Source organism: Melozone crissalis, unplaced genomic scaffold, assembly GCF_028551555.1.
Source record: "Melozone crissalis strain CALT ecotype California unplaced genomic scaffold, PUWL_Pcris_2 ptg000023l_1, whole genome shotgun sequence".
Taxonomy (NCBI): Eukaryota; Metazoa; Chordata; class Aves; order Passeriformes; family Passerellidae; genus Melozone; species Melozone crissalis.
In genome coordinates, this window is record NW_026535801.1 from 27,009,606 (window position 1) to 27,032,848 (window position 23,243).

The 23,243-nt window shown below is 44.4% G+C and overlaps 2 protein-coding genes across 4 annotated transcripts in view; both read right to left on the reverse strand.

Annotated features, from left to right (window-relative positions):
* Window positions 1-2,305: 2,305 nt before the first annotated feature.
* RPL37A (ribosomal protein L37a) lies at window positions 2,306-5,504 on the reverse strand. The gene is made up of 4 exons (XM_054278157.1): window positions 5,432-5,504; window positions 4,377-4,505; window positions 3,090-3,172; window positions 2,306-2,464 (listed from the first exon to the last, which is right to left on the reverse strand). Exons 1-4 carry the CDS (start codon window positions 5,432-5,434, stop codon window positions 2,401-2,403), a joined length of 279 nt encoding a protein of 92 aa, XP_054134132.1. The 5' UTR covers window positions 5,435-5,504; the 3' UTR covers window positions 2,306-2,400.
* Window positions 5,505-9,286: 3,782 nt separating this feature from the next.
* SMARCAL1 (SWI/SNF related, matrix associated, actin dependent regulator of chromatin, subfamily a like 1) overlaps window positions 9,287-23,243 on the reverse strand; it is a 35,151-nt gene continuing 21,194 nt past the window's right edge. For 2 of the 3 annotated variants that reach the window (XM_054277839.1, XM_054277840.1), the window contains exons 10-17: window positions 21,206-21,346; window positions 15,934-16,152; window positions 15,083-15,153; window positions 12,852-12,954; window positions 12,006-12,188; window positions 11,417-11,517; window positions 9,908-10,004; window positions 9,287-9,541 (exon numbers count right to left, since the gene is read on the reverse strand). In XM_054277839.1, coding sequence (XP_054133814.1) covers window positions 9,344-9,541; window positions 9,908-10,004; window positions 11,417-11,517; window positions 12,006-12,188; window positions 12,852-12,954; window positions 15,083-15,153; window positions 15,934-16,152; window positions 21,206-21,346 — 1,113 coding nt within the window. In that variant the 3' untranslated portion in view covers window positions 9,287-9,343. The remainder of the gene's footprint in view (window positions 9,542-9,907; window positions 10,005-11,416; window positions 11,518-12,005; window positions 12,189-12,851; window positions 12,955-15,082; window positions 15,154-15,933; window positions 16,153-21,205; window positions 21,347-23,243) is intronic. The other variant, XM_054277841.1, reaches the window with a different exon arrangement.

Here is a 23,243-nt window from a genome sequence, read left to right on the forward strand (position 1 = left end):
ACCCCAGATAAAACCAAATTGAAACTCACAAGTCAGACCATAAAAGATATTCCAGCATCTTGACAGTTTAAATGGATTATTTGGAGGCACTTATTAACTCAAACAGCAGCTTTTTCACCAAGACTGAATGTCCAAAGGATTGGCTTAACATGAAAATTTATGGTTGCAACTCAGTGTGGATTAGGTGACTTAAACATCTGGACACGAGAGCCTGCTACCAGACCAGGAGCAAAGTGTTCAGGTGGGGTAACCCCAAGATCTGCACACACCAGAGCACTCCACAGCTATCTGTGGGAGGTGCTGAAGGATTAGCAGCACCAGCCATCTTGCAGCACATGGCCCAGTTCCTTGAGGAAATGGGAAAAGGCAGAGATGTTTTACGTGAAAGGCAGAGATGTTTTACGTGTTCTGTCTTCCCCCCCTTACATCTGCCCATCCCTCCACTCATGGAGCTCTACTCTATTCCTCGAGGCACAGATGTGAAGGACATACCAAGATGAGCCAAGCTTCTCCAAGTTATTTAAGCTTTCCTCAGATTCACCTCAGTGCATTCAAGCAACAAAACGTGCAATTAACTAGAAAGGAAAGTTGTTTTTAATGGCTTCCCCAGTAACCAGGGCCACTCAAACTACTGGATAGCACTGCTAGTGTCCCCATAGTTAGACCTATAAATACAGAGCAGTGCACTGGGTTTGCATGGCAAGGTTTGGCAGTGGGAGGGTTGCAAGGGCAGCCTCTGGGAGAAGCTGCCAGAAGCTTCCCCTGCCTGACAAAACCAATGTCAGCCCACTCCAATGTCTCCCACCACTCACCAAGGGGGAGCCCATTGGCAGTGATGGTGGGGTCTGGGGTAACAGATTAAAGGAGAAAAAAACCCAAACAGCAATTGCAGCCAGAGAGGGCAGTGAGAGTATGAGAGGAACAGGTCTGGAGGTGCCCAGGCCACTGCAGCAGAAACAGGAGATGCTCCAGGCACCTTTTTTAATGACACAATCAGCCTTTCCAAAAGCAGCTGGTGAGGTGCAGGACTTTAAACCAACTTTTGTTTAGCCACAAACTGGTTTTGAGCCAGGTGAGGGAGAGGGGCATTAAGAAGCAGATCCTTCGAGATGGGAAAATGCTTTTTATCATGCAAATGTCCTCCCTTACACCACTGGCTGAGATGTAAAACTCCTCCTCCCTTTCCTCCCTCCCCTGAAAGGTACTGGGACACTCACATGCACGGGTAGGCATGACAGCATTCATTCCTGCCTCAGCGAGGATGATGTGAGGCAGCTGTCATGGCTTGGTCATAAACCATCAAAGACCCCCGAGGCACCCCCAGACCCATTTAGGGCCTGGACTGCACCTGACCCACAATGTTACATCCAGTGGACACCCCACCCCCCTCAGGGGAGGAACCTGGGCACTGCCACCACACCTGAAGATACTAACCCAGTGAACTTTTGTGTTTCAGGGGCTCCCCCACCTCGCACAGACAAACTGACCATCACCTCGACTAAGGGACATTGAAGTCACCCACAATCAAGTCTTGTCACTGGATCCACGGGTGGTGGTATTTTTCATATTTTCCTTTTTTTCCCTTTCCTATTTACTTATATATGTATTTTTTACACTTTCATGGTGCTCTTTCTATAGCTAACCAAAACAGCTACATACCTCCTTTCCACTGCAACCAAATGATTTTAAAATGAATCTGCCATCCCAGTCCTACAGCCCGTGGAGGCTTCATGCTGAAACAGGGCTGTCCAAAGGAGGCTGTGACACTGCAGGAAGCCTGCAGTGCAGCAGGCCTGTGGCAGGACCTGTGTCCTGCAGAGAGAAGAGCCCAGGAGCCCACGTGGAGCAGGTTTGCTGGCAAGACTTGTGACACCATGAGGGACCCACGCTGGAGCAGAGGAACTGAGAGGAGCTCTCCCCCTGAGGAAGCTGGAGCAGCAGAGTCAGCATGTGACGGACTCAGCCCCCTTTCCTCATCCCCCTGTGCAGCTGCTGGAGAGGGCAAGAAGAGTAAAGCTGGGGCTCGGAAGAAGGGAGGGTGATTAGAATTAACATTTGGTCTTATTTCTCATTATCCTACCCTGATACAACTGGTAATAAATTAAACTGATTTCCCAGGTTGGTCTGTTTTGCGCATGACAGTAGCCGGTGAGGCACCTCTCCCTGCCCTTATCTCACCCCACAGACCTTTCATTCTGTTTTCTCTCCCTTGTCCAGTAGAGGAAGGCAGTGATGGGGCAGCTTTGGTGGACACCTGGCACTCACCATACATAACAGACAGGACTTTTTGCAGAAAAGACAAAAATTATTCCACTCCATCATCACCCTTTTATTGATAAAAGGATAGCTCTTGACAGTGGAGGAAAAAGGATGTTTCACAAGGAGAACAGGAAGTAGCTTCTACTGGTCTTTCAGTTCCTTCAGTCTTCTGATGGCAGATTTGACTGTCACTGCAGAGGTGGTACTGGGGGGAGAAGCAGAGTCATTTGCATGTGGCAGAACAACTGTGCTGGTGTTGTTTATTTTTGAGAAAGCACTTATCATTTCCAACGGTTATCATCTGACTGCGCTGTCAAACAGGGTCTAACTCCACTTTGATTTTAATTTTTCCTCACAACACAGCGTAGGCCTGGCTCCACAAAGCACACAGAACTTCAGAGGCTGCATCCCAACCCCAATCTCCCAGTCATGCACTGACCACGAGCACCAACGTGTGGGCTCAGGTCCCTCACAACTGCCACACATGTGGGGCAGGAGTGTCTTCTACAGGATTGGAGGGGAAGGAGCAAACAAGGGGAGCAAGCAACTGCACCCTCACAATAAAGGGTATTATAACTCAATTTTTTTGCTTTTACAACCAAAGGAAAACATGAAAATAACTTTTCTTGGAATAAATCTGGCTTTGCCTATTGCAAAGAATAGCAATCAAATTTTAACAAAATAGACAACTTCCCCCATTACTATCTCAAGACAGATCCACTTAATGATTAGTAGATCAAAATTAAAAAAAAAAAAAAAGAAATCAAAAGCTGTATTATGCCACAGCTATGTGAGAATAAATACTGATTAGAGCTCCTTCATTTCCTTACTTGTAAGTCCAGGCACCACCAGCAACTGTCTTCATGCAGGACCCGCAGTGCCAGATACCCACAGCCTTCCTCTTCATCTTGGTCTGGAACAGAAGAAAAAAAAGGAAAAAAATAAAGTCACTCTCCATCAGCTGAAAAAGCCGAACAAGAAACTTCAGGTAAGGCCTTCACAGCACTCCTACAAGCCAAGTTTAGACAAGAAAGGGATAGACAATCCTTCTGCTCAAATTCTGCAGACACTTCTGAAACACTTTTGCATTCAGATATGAACTGGGTCATTTCTGAAGGTATCATCAAAACTTCAGCTTATTCTGAAGGAGAAAAATAGTAAGGAGCTACCTTGGTTATAACAACTGATATTCTCTCTGGTTTGGTGCTCATGTAACCCAAATGTTGCCAGGACTCCCTGGGCAAGCCCAGCTTGCTCAACCCAGACCCAGATCTGAAGAGTGAGTGGTGGGTACAGAACTCCCTCCCCAGGCAGGTGTCCCTCACCCTGCAGAGGTAACAACAGGCTTGCCCACACCTATGCCTGATTTAGGCAGCTCTGCAAACTATGAACATTCTCACTTCATGTATGAAAAGCAGTAAGTTAAAAACAAACAAAAACCCAACAACAAATCAAAGCAAGTAAAAACCCCATGATGAAAATATTTTTACATTTCCAGACAGTTTAAAGATTCCTACTCTACAGACAGCAATAAAAACATCTGTGCAAAGCATAAAGTGATGGACCTTTCAAACTGTCAAAAACTAGAATTTACAGCAGATTTTAATTATGTACACACACAGTTAAGATTACTTCCTATCAGAAATTCTTCCCCATCCCCATGCTGGTTACACAGCACACAAAAGTAAGCACCTGCCATCAGAAATTAAAAGTGGAAAAAGCAAGCTCTGTTCCTCTGCTAGGTATGCTGTAGAAAGTTACTGAAGGGGGAAAAACGTCCAACTTAAGCCTTAATTATCAAGATAACTGTGATGCTTTAATTCTGTCAGGTTTCTTTTATTAATTATGTAAAACATATAATATATGGTAACATTGCTCACGCTTTTGCATCATGAAATGTAATAATGTTTGTTTTCATTTAACTACTACTAAACATTCATGTGAAATGTCTACTCTCTTTTTCAAGGACTCTGACAGCAGCCCAAAGCTCACTACAGACTAATCCCTGTCTTGGAACCAGGCCCCTTTCTCTTCATCTGATGCATCAAATCACCTTTCTAGCATCAACAACAATGTGATTTTTAAAGACTTTTTTGGGGAGGAAGGAGATCTCTCACCTTGCCGCAGAAGGAGCAGGTATACTTGGCATGCTGGCTGATTTCAATCTTCTTCACCATTTTCCTAAGGGATGCACCGTAACGGGTCCCATATTTACCCACGATCCCGACCTTCTTGGTGCGCTTGGCCTGTTGGGAGGCAAACCAGAATGAGCTCCAGCCCTACAGAGACAGCTTTCTCCTCACTGCTCCCCTCTCCCAGCATGGCAGCTGAGTGCTGAGCACCTACAGCCGGGCTGCAGCCCGGGAAAACTGAGTATGCACAGGATCAGGCTGGAAGGGACCACCTGGTCCAGCCTCCCTGCTCAAGCAGGACCGGCCCGGAGCACACGGCACAGGAGTGCACCCAGGCTGTTCCCGGGTATCTCACTGAGGGACACTCCACACCCTCACTGCGCAGCCTCTCAGTGCTCGGTCACTGCACAGCGAAGTTCCTCCCCGTGCTCAGGTGGGACTTGCTGTGCATCGGTGTCTGCCCGTCTGCCCTACGGCTTGGCACCACCAGAAGAACCTGGCTCCTGCCTCTTGACAGGAGAAGAGATAATATTCGTACGATGTTTTATCTAATTATATATATTTATATAATGAGGTCCTTCTCAATCGCCTCTCCTGAGGCTGAACAGGCCCAACTCCCCCAGCCTGTGCTCATGAGAGCCGTTCCAGTCCTCCAATCCTCCTCGCTGCCCTCCCCTGGAGCACTGGCGATGAAACGCCACCGGGCTGGTGCTGCCGCAGCCCCGCAGCTCCTGCCGGGCACCCGGGGCCGCCGAGACCGAGCAGAGCTCCGTCCGTCCCGGTGCCAGCCGGCGGTGACACGGAGCGCTGCAGCCCCGCTGTGCCCGCGCCCCGGCTGCCATTCCCCTCACCCAGACCGCCTCCCTCCGGCCGCCCGAACCGAGGGAGCCGCTGTCACAACGCAGCGCGAAGCCGGCTCGGGGACGCGGCGCATCCCCAGCCCCAGCCCCGAGCTGCCCCGGACGCGCCCCGCGGGCTCAGCGCGGCGGTCCCGGCGCGGATGGAGGCGGATGGCGGCGAACACACCCGGCCTCACTCACCATCTTTAGCCGGGGCCGACGCAGAGAGAGAGCGGCAGTGCGCAGGCGCGGGCGGGCCGGCGCGGGCGGAAGTGACGCGCCGCAGCACAGCCGGGCAGAGCACAGCCCGCAGGACGGACAGACGGATGGACAGCAGAGGGAGGGCGGTGTGCTGCTGCTCGGAGAGCGTGTGGGGGCTCCCTGACTGCAGCACTGCCCTGTGCTCCGACAGGGCCCTGCTCGAGCAGGGAGGCTGGAGCGGATGAGTAGCGCGGTCCCTTCAGCCTGACCCATCCTGTGGAACCCTTGTGAGACCCATGCAGCACCGCCGGAGCTCAGGTTCCTGGGTGGGCAGCGAGGGAAGTCGCAGCAGAAAAGGAAACTGGGCAGTTCCATTCACTCACCTCGTTTTTAAAGAGGATAAGCAGCAAGTCAATACAGGGACAGAAAACGTGCCCAGAAGTGCAGAAAAAGTAAATATAAAAATCAACGAGAATGAATTCTTATAATAAAACATATCAACCCTAAAACATGAAGTTTCAAGAGTTTTGGCATCAGGTCAGGTCTTAACCTGATTTCCTAATTTCCTCGGGGTTAGCCAGTGCTGAAACCACCAGCCCTGAAAGCCCTCGTGTGCCACTTCAGAGGTGATTCCCAGCCCCAAAACACACAGGGAAAAATACACCAGTGCCACCGAGCTGCAATGCTTCTAAAGGGATTAGCAGCTTATTAGCCTCCATTAAGAAACGTAATCCAGTTAGCCTGAGAGCTTCTCCATGCACAGAGGCAGCTCCGGTCCATCCCCGCCTGCCAGGAGGGCCGGAGCTTCCCAGTGCACTGAGAGAAACCACCCCCAGGTAATTGCTGCAGGTAATTTTCCTTCATACCCACCCTGGCTGCCTCAAGCAAGGACAGCACTTTTTACCTGCAGTCTGTTTAGCTAAGAGGGAATCAAGGAATCGAATGTACCCAGCCACTGTGTTACTTTCCCTGGCTGGGGTCTGTACTGATGCTCATGGACAAATGTCACATCCCTTCTTGGCTCTTGCTCTGAGGGTTTGAACACTGACGTTTTTAATGCCCTCTGTCATGCCAGACTCCTCATTCCCTGCTTATCCCTGCAAGCTCTTCTGGGAGCTGGTGGGCCAGAGCAATGTTTGAGATGAGGGCTCAGCAAGGCTTTAGGCAATGGTATTTATATCTCCCTCAGTTGAATCAAAATTTCATTTGATATATCCTACGAATAAATCTGCCCTTTTCAGATCCTCGTCACAATGATGACTCACAGGATACAGCTTTGATACCAACATATTAGAAAAAAGTAATTTCCTTTGGCTGCCTAGTGATGATATGGTTAAAAAAAATATAAATTATTAGCCAACACATCCAGAGAATCTACTGCTATTCTCTGGTCTGTATGTACAGAGTTCAGGTTTGCTGTGACAGAGCAGCACATGGCCATATCCATCATCCAGCAGTGTCACAGAGAGCTCTGGCAACAACCAAACCCAGCCACCCTGGGTGACAGCCATTCCCAGCACTGCCGAAGTAAACACACATTTATTTCCAAGGGACTGAGAAGATGAAGGACACAGGCCAGCACAGCCATGGCTTGATAGTCCACCCCCTTGAACTTTTCAGGTCACGAAGCTAGCCAGCCTGAACACTTAGTTGGAACTGCTCCAGTTTATCATTGATGTATTTAAACCTGTTGTTGCTGTTTTAGCATCCTCCTTGAAAACACACCTTTCTCCAGCTGGTGGGGGCACTGATGCAGGTGTTCAAGCAGGCAACCAGCCACAGCAAGATGCTCCAGATCCAGTGAGATGGGTCCTTCCCTTTCCTCTGCTGGTTTTAGATAATGCCAAAAAGATACAGCTCTACCATCTTCAGCAGGCAGGTGCAATAGCCCCAGGAGTGCTCCATGTTCCTGAGCCTGCTGTGGGTCCCATCCTGCTCACTCTGCAGCAAGCCCTGGAGATCCTGTCTGAGCCTGCTGCCAGCTGCCCAGCCACCTCCTCACCAGATAAATGATTGACTAATGGTGCCATTGGGGTAAGGCCTGCAGTCCCTTGAAGTAATCACTAACAGCACTTTCCTGCAAGCTTCTTCTCCCCTTTTTCATGTAGTAAGGATAAAAAGTGGATCTCAGGTGTATCTGAAAAACCTCTCTATCTGGGCAGCAAACCAGCTGAGATTTTATATGTCCTAACAAAGGGAAGGTTCACCTGGCATTTCTCTAAAAGGGATTTATCAACATACAAACAAGATGAATCAAGTTAATAAGAAGCAGAATTCTCCAAGGGTACCTTCAGTGTATCTTAGGAAAGTACTGTTTTGAAACAGCTGCAGCTTTACAAAGAAGAGAACTACTCCTATAGGAGACAACAATATGGGTACACAACTAATGCCTTTTGCATTTTTTTTCAGTCAGCAGACAGCAACATTTCTCACCCCTTACTCAGAACAACCCACTTTGCAAGTAGAAAGATCACTCATCCTACAGACAGATTAAATACTATGTGTTCAAGATGACAGACATTATAAAATGTCAAAAAGTGTGTCTTCATCACCTGGCCAGCTGTTGAAGTAAGAGCAGTGATGGTTAACTCAGCCTCAAACCCAGAGATAAAGCATTTCCTCCAGCCACAACACCCCTTGCCACTGCTCACACCCCAAAGCACCATCTGCAGGCACGAATGAAATGCAGCACAACTGTACATGCAGCCTGTGGGGCATTTCCGTGACCTCACCAGCTGAAAATGGAACAATCAAACCCTTTGATGCAGGAAAGAATACCTAATGTTACCAGGTTGATCTGACAGCACAAAAATTTTTCTCCTCTGCCTTGCAAGAGAGGTATTTTTGTCAGTGTCTGGTACCTGCACAAAGCCGAGCACATCACCTCCACAGCACGTTAGCTACTGGCCTCCAGGAGATAAATGTAAGCCTTCAGTTTGCCACCTTTTGTACAGATTACCGTGTAAAACACAGCCAACTGGGAGATGGAATGCTAAAATAGAGAAAGTACCAAAAGTTTGGTACACAACCTAGAACAATTTTTTTTAATTTAAACAGTTCAGTCCAGAACCAGTTTCTTACAAAACAAGAGCAAAAGTCTGCCTGTGTCCCCTTCTCATCATTCACCTTTAGAAATCAGTCAAGTCTTGAAGAAAATCCCCACCCACCCACCCCAGTCAGGGTTAACCCCTGGCAGTCAGCACAAGCTTCGCCCTCCACTGACAGAAGCAGCACATGCCATGGAGCAGATCCTAATATTCAGCATGAGGCCAGAGAGGAGTGTGCCGAGGGAGACATGTGCCTAAAACAGGTAATGCACACTTAGTGGCAAACAGCTACATTACTTAGCTCAAGGTGGTAACTTCCTCTTTTCCCTCCTCTTCCCCACCTCCACAAAACATCAAGATCTGTTTGGATCTTTTTTCCTCAAGGCCAAATGGAATACCCAAGAGCCAGTCTGTGAGTGATCCAAGTAATGGCTCAATTTGCCAGTGAACAAACTCCTAGAAATAAATACTTTTGGAAATGGAAAATATTGTTAAAAGCACTCTGCAGGTGCTGCTGAGTTGGTTTTCTCAAGAGTTCTGCCTTGGGGAAAGACAATGATTATCTGCTTTTTAAACAAAACAACTGTGGAAGCTGACATGCTGAAACAGAGCAGAATGATACTTGCCCATGTCCATTCAGTCATCAGCAAAACCAGGACTGCAAACCCTGCAGGCTGCCAGGTGTGTGCTGCACACCTGTCACACTGTCAGACTGCCTTCTCATCCTTTGAGATGAAACATGCCAGAGATACAGAACATTTCAAGTCTTTTATTTTCAAAAATTCAAAAAATAATATATGATTGCTTTTGGTTTTTCTTTTTTAATAAAAAAAATATTAAAAATATTATTTTTAGCTGTCACCATTTACACTTCCTCAATACGCCGCTTTTTTTTGGGACTCACTGAACATGCCTCTGCTTCTCTGTCTTGCAGGGCACTGCCAGAGTCAAACTCACAGCCAGCATCAGCTGCCTCCAAAAACAAAACATCATCAGCATCATCTCTGCTCTCAGAGAAGGTCTTCTGGAAAAGGTCAAAGATTGTCTTCTGCTTTGGATCTGTCTGAGGAAACAGAACAGAACAGGATCTGCATCCACACTGTCATGTAAAACACAGTGAGCAAAATCAGAGGACACTCCCCTTACACAGTGCACATGTGTGTACACATCATACCTCACATGATAAACACCCACATGTATCTCAGACACTACATACTCAAAGACATATATACGACATGGGTGCTAACAGGTCTCCTTGCAAGTAGCAGGTTGGAACTTCTGTGGAGAGTCCAAGGAGGAGCTGAACAATCTGGTCTGTGGCATTAAAGGCAGAACAGGTGTAAGGTCACCTGAGCCAATCTAGATGTACACAAGCCAAAGCCCATTCAGCCTCTCCCAGGGACCACCAATATTCTTTCAGGTCAATTACCTTAGGACAGTAATTAGATGACTCAGCTGTTTCAGAGAAATTGGTTTCTGAAAGGCCAGCTTCACCCAGCACTTTGATCTTCTCCTGAATCATTGGCCTAGGAGTGATAAACGGATATTAATGAAAGGAAAAAAAATCAAGGACACTGCTTCATTTACTATGTAGATTAAAAAAGGATACAACTGGGAATAAAGATGGCTTTTCTACTAAACTTTGTTGGTTCCTTAACCTGTCCTGCTCTTGGTTATAATCACTGTATGCTGTCGTAAGATATCAATCAATTAAATTAGTAACAATTAGAGGATTTTGGGCTATAGACCTCTGGAGAACACATACGTCCAATACAGAAACTAGTTGACTGAGGCAACACCTATGGTGCACTTCAAGGATAACTCCCAATGTACAGCAGGAGGAAGAATCCATCACTGGCCCAAGAGGGTGAGAGGTCCCAGCCACACCTGCACACTGGACACTGAAAGATGCCAAGGCCACAGCACAATTAGTGCATTTACCAAATAGCCTTGCCCTCTTGTTCTTTTTCTTGTCTTTAAAAAGATGCCACTGTCCTTTAGACAGCCATATTTCTTCCCCATTGAGCACTAATGACTGCACAGACAGCATTTCACAAATAAAGGCAGAATTACTGTCATTAACTTTCCATGAAATTTGGGTGATGCATCAGTTTCCAGATCCTTGCATTGTAGGGTTATAATTACTTGCCATCATGATAGTCTGGGAACTGCACAAGTTCACTTAGTTCATTCATTCCTTTACACAAGGTAATAAAGATGTAATTTTGGATTTAAATGAAGCAGCTGGTGGATAATTTCTTGTCATCATTTGCAGGTCAGCTCCCTTGCAGCACTAAAGATTCCCCAGATCCTGCCTACCCCCAGATGTCAGATTCCCCAGCCCTAAGGACTAATGTCCACTGCTAACTCTCACTGAAGCCAAAAAGCCTCAAACCACAACTATCCAGAGGTGGGTCAATAGCTTTTGCATCTATTTGAAGGGCTCACTGAAGGGCAAGAGGAAGGCAACAGTGCAGTCCTCCTCCACAGCTCCTTGTCCAAGCACACAGCAGCCAGACTGCTCCTCATAACTGATCTACAATACACTGAGAACCCTCTCCAGTGTCTGCTGACTTCATTTCAGTCACAGCATTTTACAGGACCCTCCCTAGCACAGGAATGTTCTGGACTGGTACCTAAGACAATTCCTCCTCCTTACACAGAGACTGTGAAGGTTTTAGATCCATCAGCTCTCCCAGAATTTCTCTTGAGAGCCCTTTCTTTGTCAGGTAACTACTTTTATTCCTCCTGCTTGTCAGCCACTCAGTCATGTCCATTGCAGGCAGGCCATGCCACCAGCTTGCAGCAGCCCTGGCACACATTGATCCTCCCCTCACAGGCCATGGAAATCAGCACTAGCATTACCCCTCACACCATATATGTAACAAACAGTGGAAACACATGTCAGGAGAACCAAAGTGTCTTTCTCACTTCTTACCATAAGTAGTCATCTGCTGTGCCTTTAGCCACCAGGTAGTGAACATTAACAGAGCTGGTCTGTCCAATTCGGTGTGCCCGATCTTCTGCTTGGATCAAAATCTTAACGTAAAAACATGACAAAAAGTGAAAACTGCAACATCTGAGAAACAGTGTAAGCACAGAGAACAGAGGATCTCACTACTTCTGCTTAGCAACTCTTTCTTATCTGGATCCCCTTAAGACCTGTATTCTCAAAGAGAGTAAGCCAAGAAGTAATCTGGTACACCAGGTTCCCAAAAGGCACTGAACAGTTTTCCAAAGTTGAGGGTCAGCACTGATGATGAACCCTTTCAGGAGCAAACCCTTAAGAGCTTTGTCAAATAAAGACAGAAGCATGTTTCCCTTTTGTGCTATCTTCCCCTGCCAGCAAGCTGTGTAAACCAGCCTCACAGGTTCCAGCCCAGACACCTGTGGTTGCAGAGCCAGCAGACATCAGAAAAAGAAAGAGACAAACGCTAGAGAAAGTTGCCTGCCCATTATATCTCTTAATCAGCAACATTTCTCCTCTCCAGGGAACATCCAACCCCTGTCCCCTCCAGGACACTCACCCCTGGGTTCCAGAAGAGCTCTGCAAACACCACCAGATCTGCAGCAGACAATGTCAGGCCCACGTTTGCAGCAGTGAGGGACAGGACAGCCACAGCCTGCTTCTCTGAGAGCTGGAACTTCTGGCACAGAGTCTGCCGCTCAGCTGAGGATGTGGAGCCGTCAATGCGAATGTGCTCGACGTGCTGTGAAAGGGCAGAAGATGCTGTTTAGAGACCTGCTGTCCCCTTTCTTGCATACTCCTTCCATGTTTTAGTGGATCCCATGTCCAGTGCTGCCACTGAGCAAAGTCACCAGTGCCACTGTGGGTTATAGTCTGGAATGTTATCTTAAATCATTCTTCACTGCCCCAGCGTGATCCAGCATGCTTTAGGAGCATCAAAGGAAATCTCACATGGAAAGTTAGACAAACAAGAGAAGTCAAGAGAAATGACTAGCAGGTCTATCAACTCTCCCTACAGTATCTTACTTCAAAAATGTAAGAGCACCACAGAGGTAAAGACAGGCAGAGATGGTGGGTTTGGGTAGCCTTGTTCTCCCTCTGAGGAAAGCCTGGAGAACAACGGCCACACAGGGTAACATAAGAATTCACAAGCTCCAGGGCAGACAGTGGAATTAAAGAACACTAAATACATAAAAGCCATTCAGCTAATACAAAATGCATGCTGTGAGGCATTCACCCTGACAGCTCAGCTCCCTCGGTGAAGGGCACACTCAGAAGCACAGCAAGTAGAAATCATCTCTGTCACTAACTGTCCTGAACTATCTGACCAGCCATAAATCCAGGAGGCTGTTCAACAACTTTGAAGCTGGAACAGTGATAAAGTTAAGACAAATCAGCCACTTACTTTCTTCTTCAGCTCTGCAGCTACTGCATCCAGCATTATCTTGTGATGAGCAAACACCAGGAATTTATTCTTCCCACTTTCCAGTAACTCCAGGATGTACTCTCTACATGAAAAACGAAAAACACCAAAACACTATAAAATTATGTGCTGAGAGAATACAGACTTTGCTCACAACAAATTTTGAAGCTACTGCCCATCTATACACAAACACTAGGAAACAGGCTAGCATAAAAAGCTGCAGTAAAGTGCAAGCAGCAAGTCAAGTCTTCTGTAGATTAAAATACAGAAAGGAAAACTCCCTCAGTTTTTCTTCACCACAGGCAGACATCTGCCTACATTATACTTGGGTGTCAAAGAGAATCAGTTTATTATATCCTACTTGGAAGATGACATCCCAGGCCAATCGACTGAAGATCATCTATACTTAATTACAATCTCACTCACCCATCTGTATTTCTAACTTCTGCACAATCACAGTACACTAAAGTAATCTGTATGCAGTTTCACTTCCTGGGTTTACTTGGGATTGTTTTTAAATCAGAAGAAAACACCTCTAAACACACTGATCAGAAAAAAATACCTTTTCTTGCAAGGGTTCCCACTGACAATTTACTCCAGCTTAAATATCTACATTTGTCAGCTATTTCTAGGAGTTATCCACATGCATTTAGGCCAACGAGAGGCAACACAGCTCCTTTTAAGTGACTTAAATGAAAACATCTAGTTTTTCCCATGGACTAGCAGCACAGCTACAGAACCCATTTCTGTGTAGTAACTTGTATTACAATCAGGTTAACTGAAGCCTGAGGAAAACCTATAAGCCCATACAGATGATGTAATTTTTTTCTTTGGAACAGCAAAGTTGTTGAGAAGATCAGGAATACCAAGACCTTTGCTAAAGTCAACACACCTAGGTCAGCTGCAACTGTCACAAAAGACCAAGAAGGATTTCCAGCACTGTATTAAGAGGGCAGACAACTTTGCAAGGTTCATAATATTCAGATCCCCATTACATGACAGTATTATTTTAACAAAGAAATCTGGGAGAGAAGTGGAACTACTGTATTTTAAAACAAATATCAAAGCAAACATTCAGAGTAGTAGGCAGATGCCAATCAACACATCAGTTATTTTATTTTGTATCTCATTCCCACATTCTATTTAACAAGTGGTAAGTCATTTCAGTGGAAGCAATGGAAGATAAGTCATTAAGGCTAAGACATGGCAAGTGCTGATGATCATAGCACAGTATCATTAGTTAGATGCAGCTTGTAGTAACTGATATTTTAAATGCTACTAAACCCTAGGAAAAAATTGACTACTTCCTACTAGAGAGTCAAATAAAAGCACTTTATGGTTTTATATTCAGTTCACATTTGTGACTATAATAAAAACATTAAAGTCTTGTAACTGTTCACTAACAAAAGGAAGAAACTCTTTTACAAAAATGAATGCTGGGACTATGAAGTGTAGTTCTGTGCCAAACAAGCAAGTTTTGCAGCAAGGTCTGTGACTGTGAAATCACACAGTGCACATCAGTTGGTCCTTACATTCAGAGAACTGTGGAAAGTAAATAATTTTCATATTATTACCATATTACTTATTAGAAAGTTATGCTATGACCTAAAGCAACTCCTTTGCAGTCCCAGCAAAAAGGCTAAGGATGAAAAGGCACAAAAAGAAACTACTTCTAGGGAAGAGAGAGTTATAAGCACATCTGTGGTACAAAAATTTTACTACTGAGATCCCTCGTGAGCCCTGTGGAAGAGCCAAGAACCTCAGTAGGAGCTGTGAGATTCCTAAAGCACACTACAACCAAAGCTAAGCCCATCTCATAAGCTTTTTGGGTCAGGATTCCTGATGCAGCAGAACTGCAGCATTTGTTGTCTCAAATTCTGTTGATGCTTTTAGTTTCATTATTTCCCTGCTCCTTAAATTGAAAAAGGGTCCAGACTAGGGAATTTGATCCAAGTCTCAAACACAAAGTCATTTTAAATGGTTCAAATGACAGTTTAGATTTGTAACTGGAATGAAATCAGAAGATTTATTCAGCCAAAGAACCCTAAGAGAAAAAAATGTGTAGTGCATTGTAATTACAATCATGTTTTTCTAGGCTGACTTGAGGCTGTGCTTCACATCCCTGCAGTGTTATCTCTCAGGCACTGTCTCCCTGTTCTCAGCAGAAAAGCACATTTTACTGGGCAAGAATGAGGCAGTGACACGGAGCTTACACGACTGAGCGGATTTTGGCTTCTGCTGTTCTGCTGAAGTAGACAAGAAGAGCTTCCTTCTCCTGTTGTTTCTGTAGAAGGAAGAGATAAACAAATCTGAGTCTCAAAAATGCCTTTTCTCCTTGCTTACAAATCTGCTATTTCTGCTGCTGCCAACAAACACTTTGCTAGGAAAAAAAATCAGCCTAAAAAAGCACAACAATAGAGGCCTGGGAGGGAAGTCTCCTACTCGCCATTAGGTACAGCAGATACTCACACAGCCCTGACACCTCCCTCCCCACTTCCCACTCAACTCCTACCAGCTGGATGACAAATTTATCACAAATGCAGTTGTAGTTGAGAAAGCGTGTCCCAACTAAAATGGCAAGGAAAAACCCCCAAGTTCTTACAGAACTGTATTAGCAGCCTAGGAGCCTACAACACGAATTTTCCACCCATACATGGAAAACAAACAAGAAAAGCAAAAATAGATCCTTTGCATTTTTGACCACTGCTGTGTTCACAACACAAATAAGTCTGTTTTTGTAGGCTGAATGAGATTACAAGGCTAGACAGGAGAGTGAGTAGAGAGGCAGGAGATATAAAAGACAATTAAAAATTACTAGCAAGAGAGAAAAAAAGAGAGGAAATAGTATTTCACACAAAGGGACAAAGTTGACCACTTAGATCAAAAACGAATCAAGCTGAGCCAGTTTTGATTGTGCTGTACACTCATTTAAAACTGTGCCTTCACATAAAGGTGTGGCTCTGGCCTTTGGAACTCAGGGTACTGCTTTTTCACAAGAAAGTTTTTTAAAATAAAAGTACCTGAAATAGCAATGGCTCATTGTGAAAATAAGTTTCTGACTTACACTTTCATATCCTTTGGCCATCTTTTTTGCTTCAGCTGCCAAGGCAGCTTTGGTCTTTGCACTAATGCCTTCAGGAGCCACCACAACCATTTTGCGTTGCTTTGCTGGAAGCTGGGAGAGCACATCCGACTTCAGACGTCGGATCATGATCGACTCTTCCAGCAAAATTTTCAGTTCAGTTAAGTTGGATGATCCAGAGTAGTCCCAACCCCATGGCATCTGGGAAAGATCAAAGCAGTTATCAGTCAAACCTGTAAGAGACTGCTCTGCATACAATCCAAAAGCAGAATAAATTTCCAGAGAATCTGGACAAGGCAAGAACTTGATGGTCAGAAGGAGATTTGACAAAAACTGCAATAAGGTAGAAGCGTACAAACTAATCTATTCAACATGAAAAGGTTCCTTACAAGCTTCCCTTCTTCCTATCTACAGGAGCCCAGGGAGGTGCAGGGAAGCAGACTATGCAGAAAGGTGGCAGGAATCCCTTCTCCAGCCCTGTGTCCTGATATTCACTCTCACACAGCAAGGTGTTGCTGCTCTCTACTTGCAGCTTTGAGCAGGCCAAAAGAATTCACTGCAGTTCTGTGCAGGCACATTTATCTCAGCTTTAAGCAGAGAGACACACAAAAATATTCTCTACCAGCACGAGGACAAACATCCTTAACCCAGATGCCTTCACAGAGTTGTTACACTTGTCTGACATGCTAGGTCAAAACTGCCTGTTCTCCACTGTGACCTGACTCCTGCTCTGTTTCCTGGCAAACTCTATTTCTGCCATTACTGTGTTTGGCTCAGACTCAAGCAAACCAGAAATAAACTGTGGCCCAAAAGACATTACTCCAAACATTGTCTCTTCAAAGCATCATCACTTCAAAGCTCCTCTGAACAAGCCATTCATTTACTCCTCCTTGAACCACTCCCCTCTGAAGCTGGCCTATCCTCCAAGATCCTGTGTGCTGGCAATATACACCTGTTCACTTAACCTCAGCTCATCACTTCTGCTAACTGCAACCCCACAGCCTATCTTTTGTTCTCTGAGAAAGAAAAACAGTGGCATCAAAATTGGCACATTCCCCAAAAGAAGCATCTTTCAAACAAGTGTCTTTCAGAGAAGAGACCAATACAGTTTTAATTCTGAAGCAAGGAAAAAAAGAGAAACCTTTCTGCTACAATTTCACAAATAGGTATAGGGAATTCAGCTACAGGAATACCAAAGACCAAGGCGGGGAGAGAGGTGATATCTTTCTCATAGCTCTAGTCCTAAATAATATTGGCAATGTCCAAAAATACAACCTCTGGTCTTGGAATAACAATCCAAAGTAAGCCCTACATATACTCTCCTGAAATGCATATAATGGAGATGGGAGGAGCATCAGCACCTCGATCAGCTACATTCATCGATAAAATATACTTAACCTTAAATATCTATATTGATTTTGTCTTCTCCAAGAGAAAACTGCTACAACACATAAATAAATTGAAGAGAAAGATTCGCTGCATCCTCCATCCTCCCCTAGAATGCATGAGACAAAAAATAAACCATACTAGCCATAAGGTTAGTCATGCCACTGACTACTGACTGTATTAAGGGGTGGTGCTTGGATGAACAGGGATGAGAACATGCTGTGGGACAGGAAGAGGAGGAATGAAAGAGTTTATAGGCAAGTAAGACCTCTCTGGTATCCAAAAGTGAATGTTCTTACTTCAGGTTGAGATAAAACAATCTGCAATCCTATTGCCATATTGTACTGATGTGAACCATTAACTGACTTCAGATTCTGGTGCTTGTGGCCATCATTAAACTCATCTGACTTAATCTATTCCTACATAATTATGGCACCATCTGATTAGCTACAGTTGGTTCATTAAAGCAAGAAACAATTCAAATCCTTAATACATAGTCAGTTTGAGTCCTACAGAATTAAAACTTTGGCTCTGACAGTGGTGTAGGGTTAGAGTTAATAAGCCCACCTGGATCTCAGTCAGCCCCTCAAAAAACCAACATGGGTATCACTGCTCTGCTTCCCTGAACCAAGAGTGCAACACAGATGCATCCCTCAGGTGCACAGAAAGCTAGCCAAGTCTGCCTGGGTTTGTTAGCTTTAGGCATTCTGCATGAAAGCTGAAATTACTGAGCCACAGTCTTATGTTCCCTTTCTGCATTTCTCAAGCTCCATGGCCCAGCAGAGCAGATGGACAGAACCAAGAAGGACCCCCTGGTGCTGTGCCCAGCCTCCAAAGCCCACTGCCCACACTGCTCAGTGCACTGGAAGGTGAGTAGGAAGGACCAACATGATTAGGCTGCTCAGCTAGGCCTGCTGTGGGGCCTGGGTAGCCCAGGGGATATCCAGGCCCCACAGCAGGCCTTTCCCCTTAAAAGCCCATGTTTTCCCACCTTCCACCTCCATAACAAGCATTCACATATGCTTTGTGTCCACATAGCCAAACTGATTTCAGAAGAGCAGCATCCTCATAAGGCAAAGCACAAGGCACACACAGAGCCAAGACACCATCTACTGTCACAGGCAGAGTCCCCACAGCATGGTTAAGTTATATGTTGCTTATGGTGGTGGAACAATTTGCAAACAAGGAAACATTCTAGCTCTGTGCTGCACCTAGCTAGTTATAAAGAGATAATTACTTTTGGAATTATTAACATTTACTTTAGTATACCCTATTGTGGAAAAGAAAAGAGAGAAAAAAGAGGGACATTTATTTTGCCAAAATACACATCTGGCTTTGATCCATAATACTCCAGAACACATGCTTCCCACTGTGATTTTCTTACCAAAGTGTTACAGCATCTTACATGAGTCAGTAAACTTATTACAGTGTTAGCAGAAGCTGCCAAACTCTTACAAATTCAGAGCATGTGCTCAGATAGAAATTACTTAATATTTGCCAACATCAGCCAATTTGAAAAATGAATTCACAGCATGTATTTTGGGAAACAGTCTTGGGACATCTTGTAAACAACGGGTGACATTTTACTTGCTGCATTTTTAAAAGTACAGATGCTGGGAGGTTGAACTAATACTTATAAACTTCTATAACTTTTGTAATCAGATCTGCCAGATATTTGCAATTTTCTGTCATAAAATCTTGAAACAGAAACTAGTCAGACTTTGGTTTTAAATTGAATGGATCAGGTTTGCCAATTTTTCTTTCATCTTATAGTGCAATCGGATTTATTATTAATACCAAAACATTTTTACATAACACCCTTCATCCTTACACATCTTCAAAAGCCTTGCAAAGCCTTTCTGTGCAATTATATCTCCACTCATAATGCTGCCAATTTTAGGCCAGAAAGCAGAATTTATTTGAGTATTGACAGCAGAAGTACCACAACAGTTCTTCAGAGAAGATGCAACTCCTAACACAGTCTCAGGTTAGAGCTACAGCAACAAATGTCAGGGATATTCCACAGTCATGAAGGAATCAACTACAATCACCTTTTAAATTTTTTCATTGCCAAATGGATCTGTGGCAACTGATATTCAGCAGTCCCATCTTTTTCTCTAATGCTATCTACAGCTCTTCATTTCCAGCAGCCCCACTTCTCCAAACAACCAAATTCCTCCCAGGTTCATGCTATCATTTACTGACATTAACTGCAACAAAATGTCCCAGGTGAGCATGGAGAAGACCAACAGTGTTCAACTGTCTAGGAGAGGCAGGTCAAACATAGAAAATTGTACTAGAAGTCCTGATGAGGTTTTCAAGGGAAGCTGATATAGACTGTGACCTCCATGCTGAGTTTCACTGAAGGTAGAGAAGTCATTTACACTGGACACACAATTATAACCTGGAACCTGTAAAACAATTTTATTCTCTTTTATCCAAGGTCCATCTGCCTCGTAATTGAAATGACAGCTACTTGTGCAGAACTTTACCCTTAACAGGGCTTATCAAACTCCAAACCTGCTTAGACTCACATGCTGCAAATGAACTTTCCTTTTTACTGCAGAAAACCAAAACGATTAAACTGTATCTCTTAATTTCCCTCCAGGAACCATTCTGAAAGGAATGCTTAGGAAGGAATCTTTCAGTTTGAAAGATAATGAAGCTTACCAGATGTGATCTCTCCCTCCATATGATTCCTACCATGGATGGAGACCAGGACTGATGCTCTGTGATTCTGCATGCTAATGACCTTTCTCTCATCAATGGCACCAGCACATGACTACCAAAGCCAATTAAGTGCTCCTCTCACTTGCACACTTGCACATACACAGAACAGCACTACACTGGCTATGAAAGCAAGTGGGCATTCAGATCTAGGAAAAAGAGGATTCAAAAACTTTATATGAGACTGCAGTAAGAATCTTCTTGGTGGAAACTTGGTATATGTTAGCTACCCCAAACAGAAAAGAAAAACACAAAAGCCCTACAAATAGCTGTAACTATTTTTATGGCATACACTGATGGTGTTCAGCTCTTCAGTAAATATTTTTGAACACTGAAATGGTCCTTTGGTGTTTCCAAGTACTTTGCTGAACATTCTGAATTAGAGATGGCAAATCCAAGTACAGGTGAGCTGCGCATACACTGGCAGCAAGGCAGACATTTGCTATCATGGCTGCAAATGCTGGGTTCGTGCAAAGCCAAATTCTTGCAGTGGTTGGACTCAGTAACTCTGTGGAAACAACTGCTGAGCAGCTGGCAGAAGAGTTATTTTCAAAATATGCTGAGGATTGCATTCATTTTCTAAATTAGAAGAGGGTGGAATACAAAGATATAGTCTGCAAGTCTTCCATTTTTTACTTACCTGGAGGTATAAAATCCAAAATCCCAAGCAATGAAGTCCTTTATCAAACAGTGACTAAGACTAGGAACTAGGTTTTTTTATTTGCTCTTTTAAATTTTTTTAAAAATCAATTAGCCTAAATCTGCAGCTGCTTAAAGGCCCCTTAGACACTCTGCCCCTTTTAAAAACTTGGGGGGGCAAGATCTGATAGGAATAGGCTCTTTTTACCAGTTATGGCCATATTTGTTTCGGGTTTTTTTTTCCCCATTTTTATTTCTGTGGCTTTCATGGCAAGAAACACTACTGCCTTCACATCTCAGTAGTCTTCATCTTCACAGGCCCACCACTGCAGTACCTACACTTCCTCAGCTTACAAACTTTCAAAGTGTTACTTTGCAGAGAAACTTTCTCAAGAAAAGATGTAATATCATGCAGAAAGAAGAAGGAAGAAAAAGCCTCCACATTTTGCTAAAAACCAGTGCTGTGTGCAGAGCGCCACGCGGCCCTTTGCCAGGGCAGTACCTTCCTGGCGTCGCAGTAGCGCAGGCCGAAGGAGTGGAAGAGCGGGAAGAAGCTGGGCTGCACGGCGGCGATCTGCGTGTACAGCTCCGCGGGCCGCGACATGGCCGGCGTTCCCGAGAGCAGGATCACCCTCCTGGCAGCCTGGGAAAAACAAGCAGGGCATCGTTACCATGCAGCTTACAACACAGCGGAACTTAGGAAGTCACCACAGTCCTGAAAGAAAATCCCAGACCCCCCATTCAAGTGCTTCACCTTCACAGGTACTTTCAGCTATCGCTGCCTGAAAACCTTCAAGCCCACTACTTCAAACTTCCAGGGACACACAGTTTCTTAATACCCATCCCCATGCTCTAAGAGAAGGGTACATCCATTTTTACTACAGCACTTTCTGAATCAGCATTTACCCACTAGACACATCTTATGGCTGGCTCAGCTTTTCATTTGGCATCAGCTAGCCCAGGAAAATGACACACCCTCGCAGGTACATCCCCACCTCCAAAATAAATTCTCTCATAATAAACCTGCCACAGCAAGCTTGAAGCAGACTGTCTTTCTCACAAAAGCAGAAGAGATACAAAGAAGAAGGTTTTTTTCCTTACTTCTTTGTTCACTTTTTAAAAAATTATACTAGCAAGGAGAAAAAAATTAAGCTCTCTGATGCAGGGCCAGAAGAAGATCTGACAGCCAATGGTGAGTACAGGCACATCTGGCTGGATGCTAGACTATGAGAGAATAAATACAAATCATGGAAGAAGATTGTAAAATGTGTTGTAGAGGAGACAGGAAGAGGACAGAAAGCCTGCATCTAAAGTAGGTGCTCCCAAGAAGAAGGGGCAAAAATTACACTTTAAAGTTTCCAAGATACACTTATACCTTCATACCACCACTATTACCTAATCCTATTATTAGATAAAAGCTATGAATTTCTACTGCTGTAAATTCACATATTGTAGTTAGATTACACGTGCCTTGCAATTTCCTACATGGTTTAATGCAGGTTCATTTAAATAACAAAGAGATTGTTGAGTGACATCTGTACCAACAGCTCATTCAGATTTAAATGAAAAAGAAAATTAAATTCTTTTATCATTTCACTGAGATCAACAAGTCATCCAGATCTATTCAGCTGTTTCATCCACTTACCAACCAAATCTGGTGGAAAAAGAGTTCCGGAAATTAATTCAAGACTCTATCAGCTATTTATATACAGGTTGTGATCAAGGTGGGACTTGCCTTCTCCAATAATCCCTACTAAAACAGATCAGAGGGAAATGTGATCACCACCAGGATCAGACAATTCCCATGAACATTTAAAAAAGCAGAATAGTTACTGAACTAAGTAAGAGGAGAGGTCAAACCTTTGAGCATGTCAGAAGGTGAGAGTTTGCACGAGACAGAGGTGCTGATGCTACTCAAAAGAGGAAGGAGTCACAGAGACCAGAAATACCATATCCCATGAGGAAACTGATCAAGCAGAAATTAGGTCCTTTTTAAAAATTAAGGTAACACTAGAGAGCAACTGAACAGAACCTAGACAATATCTGACACCTAGCAGAAATCTTTGAGGAAGAAACTGACACTACCCTGAGAAATCTGCTAAAAAGCAAGACAAGTAAGTCCCACAAGTGCAAGAAAGCTCCAAATTAAACTTGTTCCTCATGGACCAACAGAAGGTAACTGCCAGAGAAAGTGAAACATGAAGGCAAAGGAAAAAGGAAACATGGGATGACAGACATCTCATGTAAGAAAACCCTGGACCAAGCTAAAGCAAGTACACACTCAAAGCAGACCATGGACATAATAAATGCAACATAAACCCAACTGTGTTGAAAGGGTTTATGCCATTCTCAAGGCTCTTGCTTCTCAGAGGGTGTTCCCTGGGAGCTGTACAAGAAGAGGTTGGAACACTAATTCCTCAGTAGTTAAAACAATTATTCAGGCTCCTTCCCCAGTCCCTAAATAGGTGTCAAAAGAGAGGATGATGAAGTTACAGGTTATTTGAATTCTAAACTTGTCCAGCTGCTGTTTTGCTGTGTGT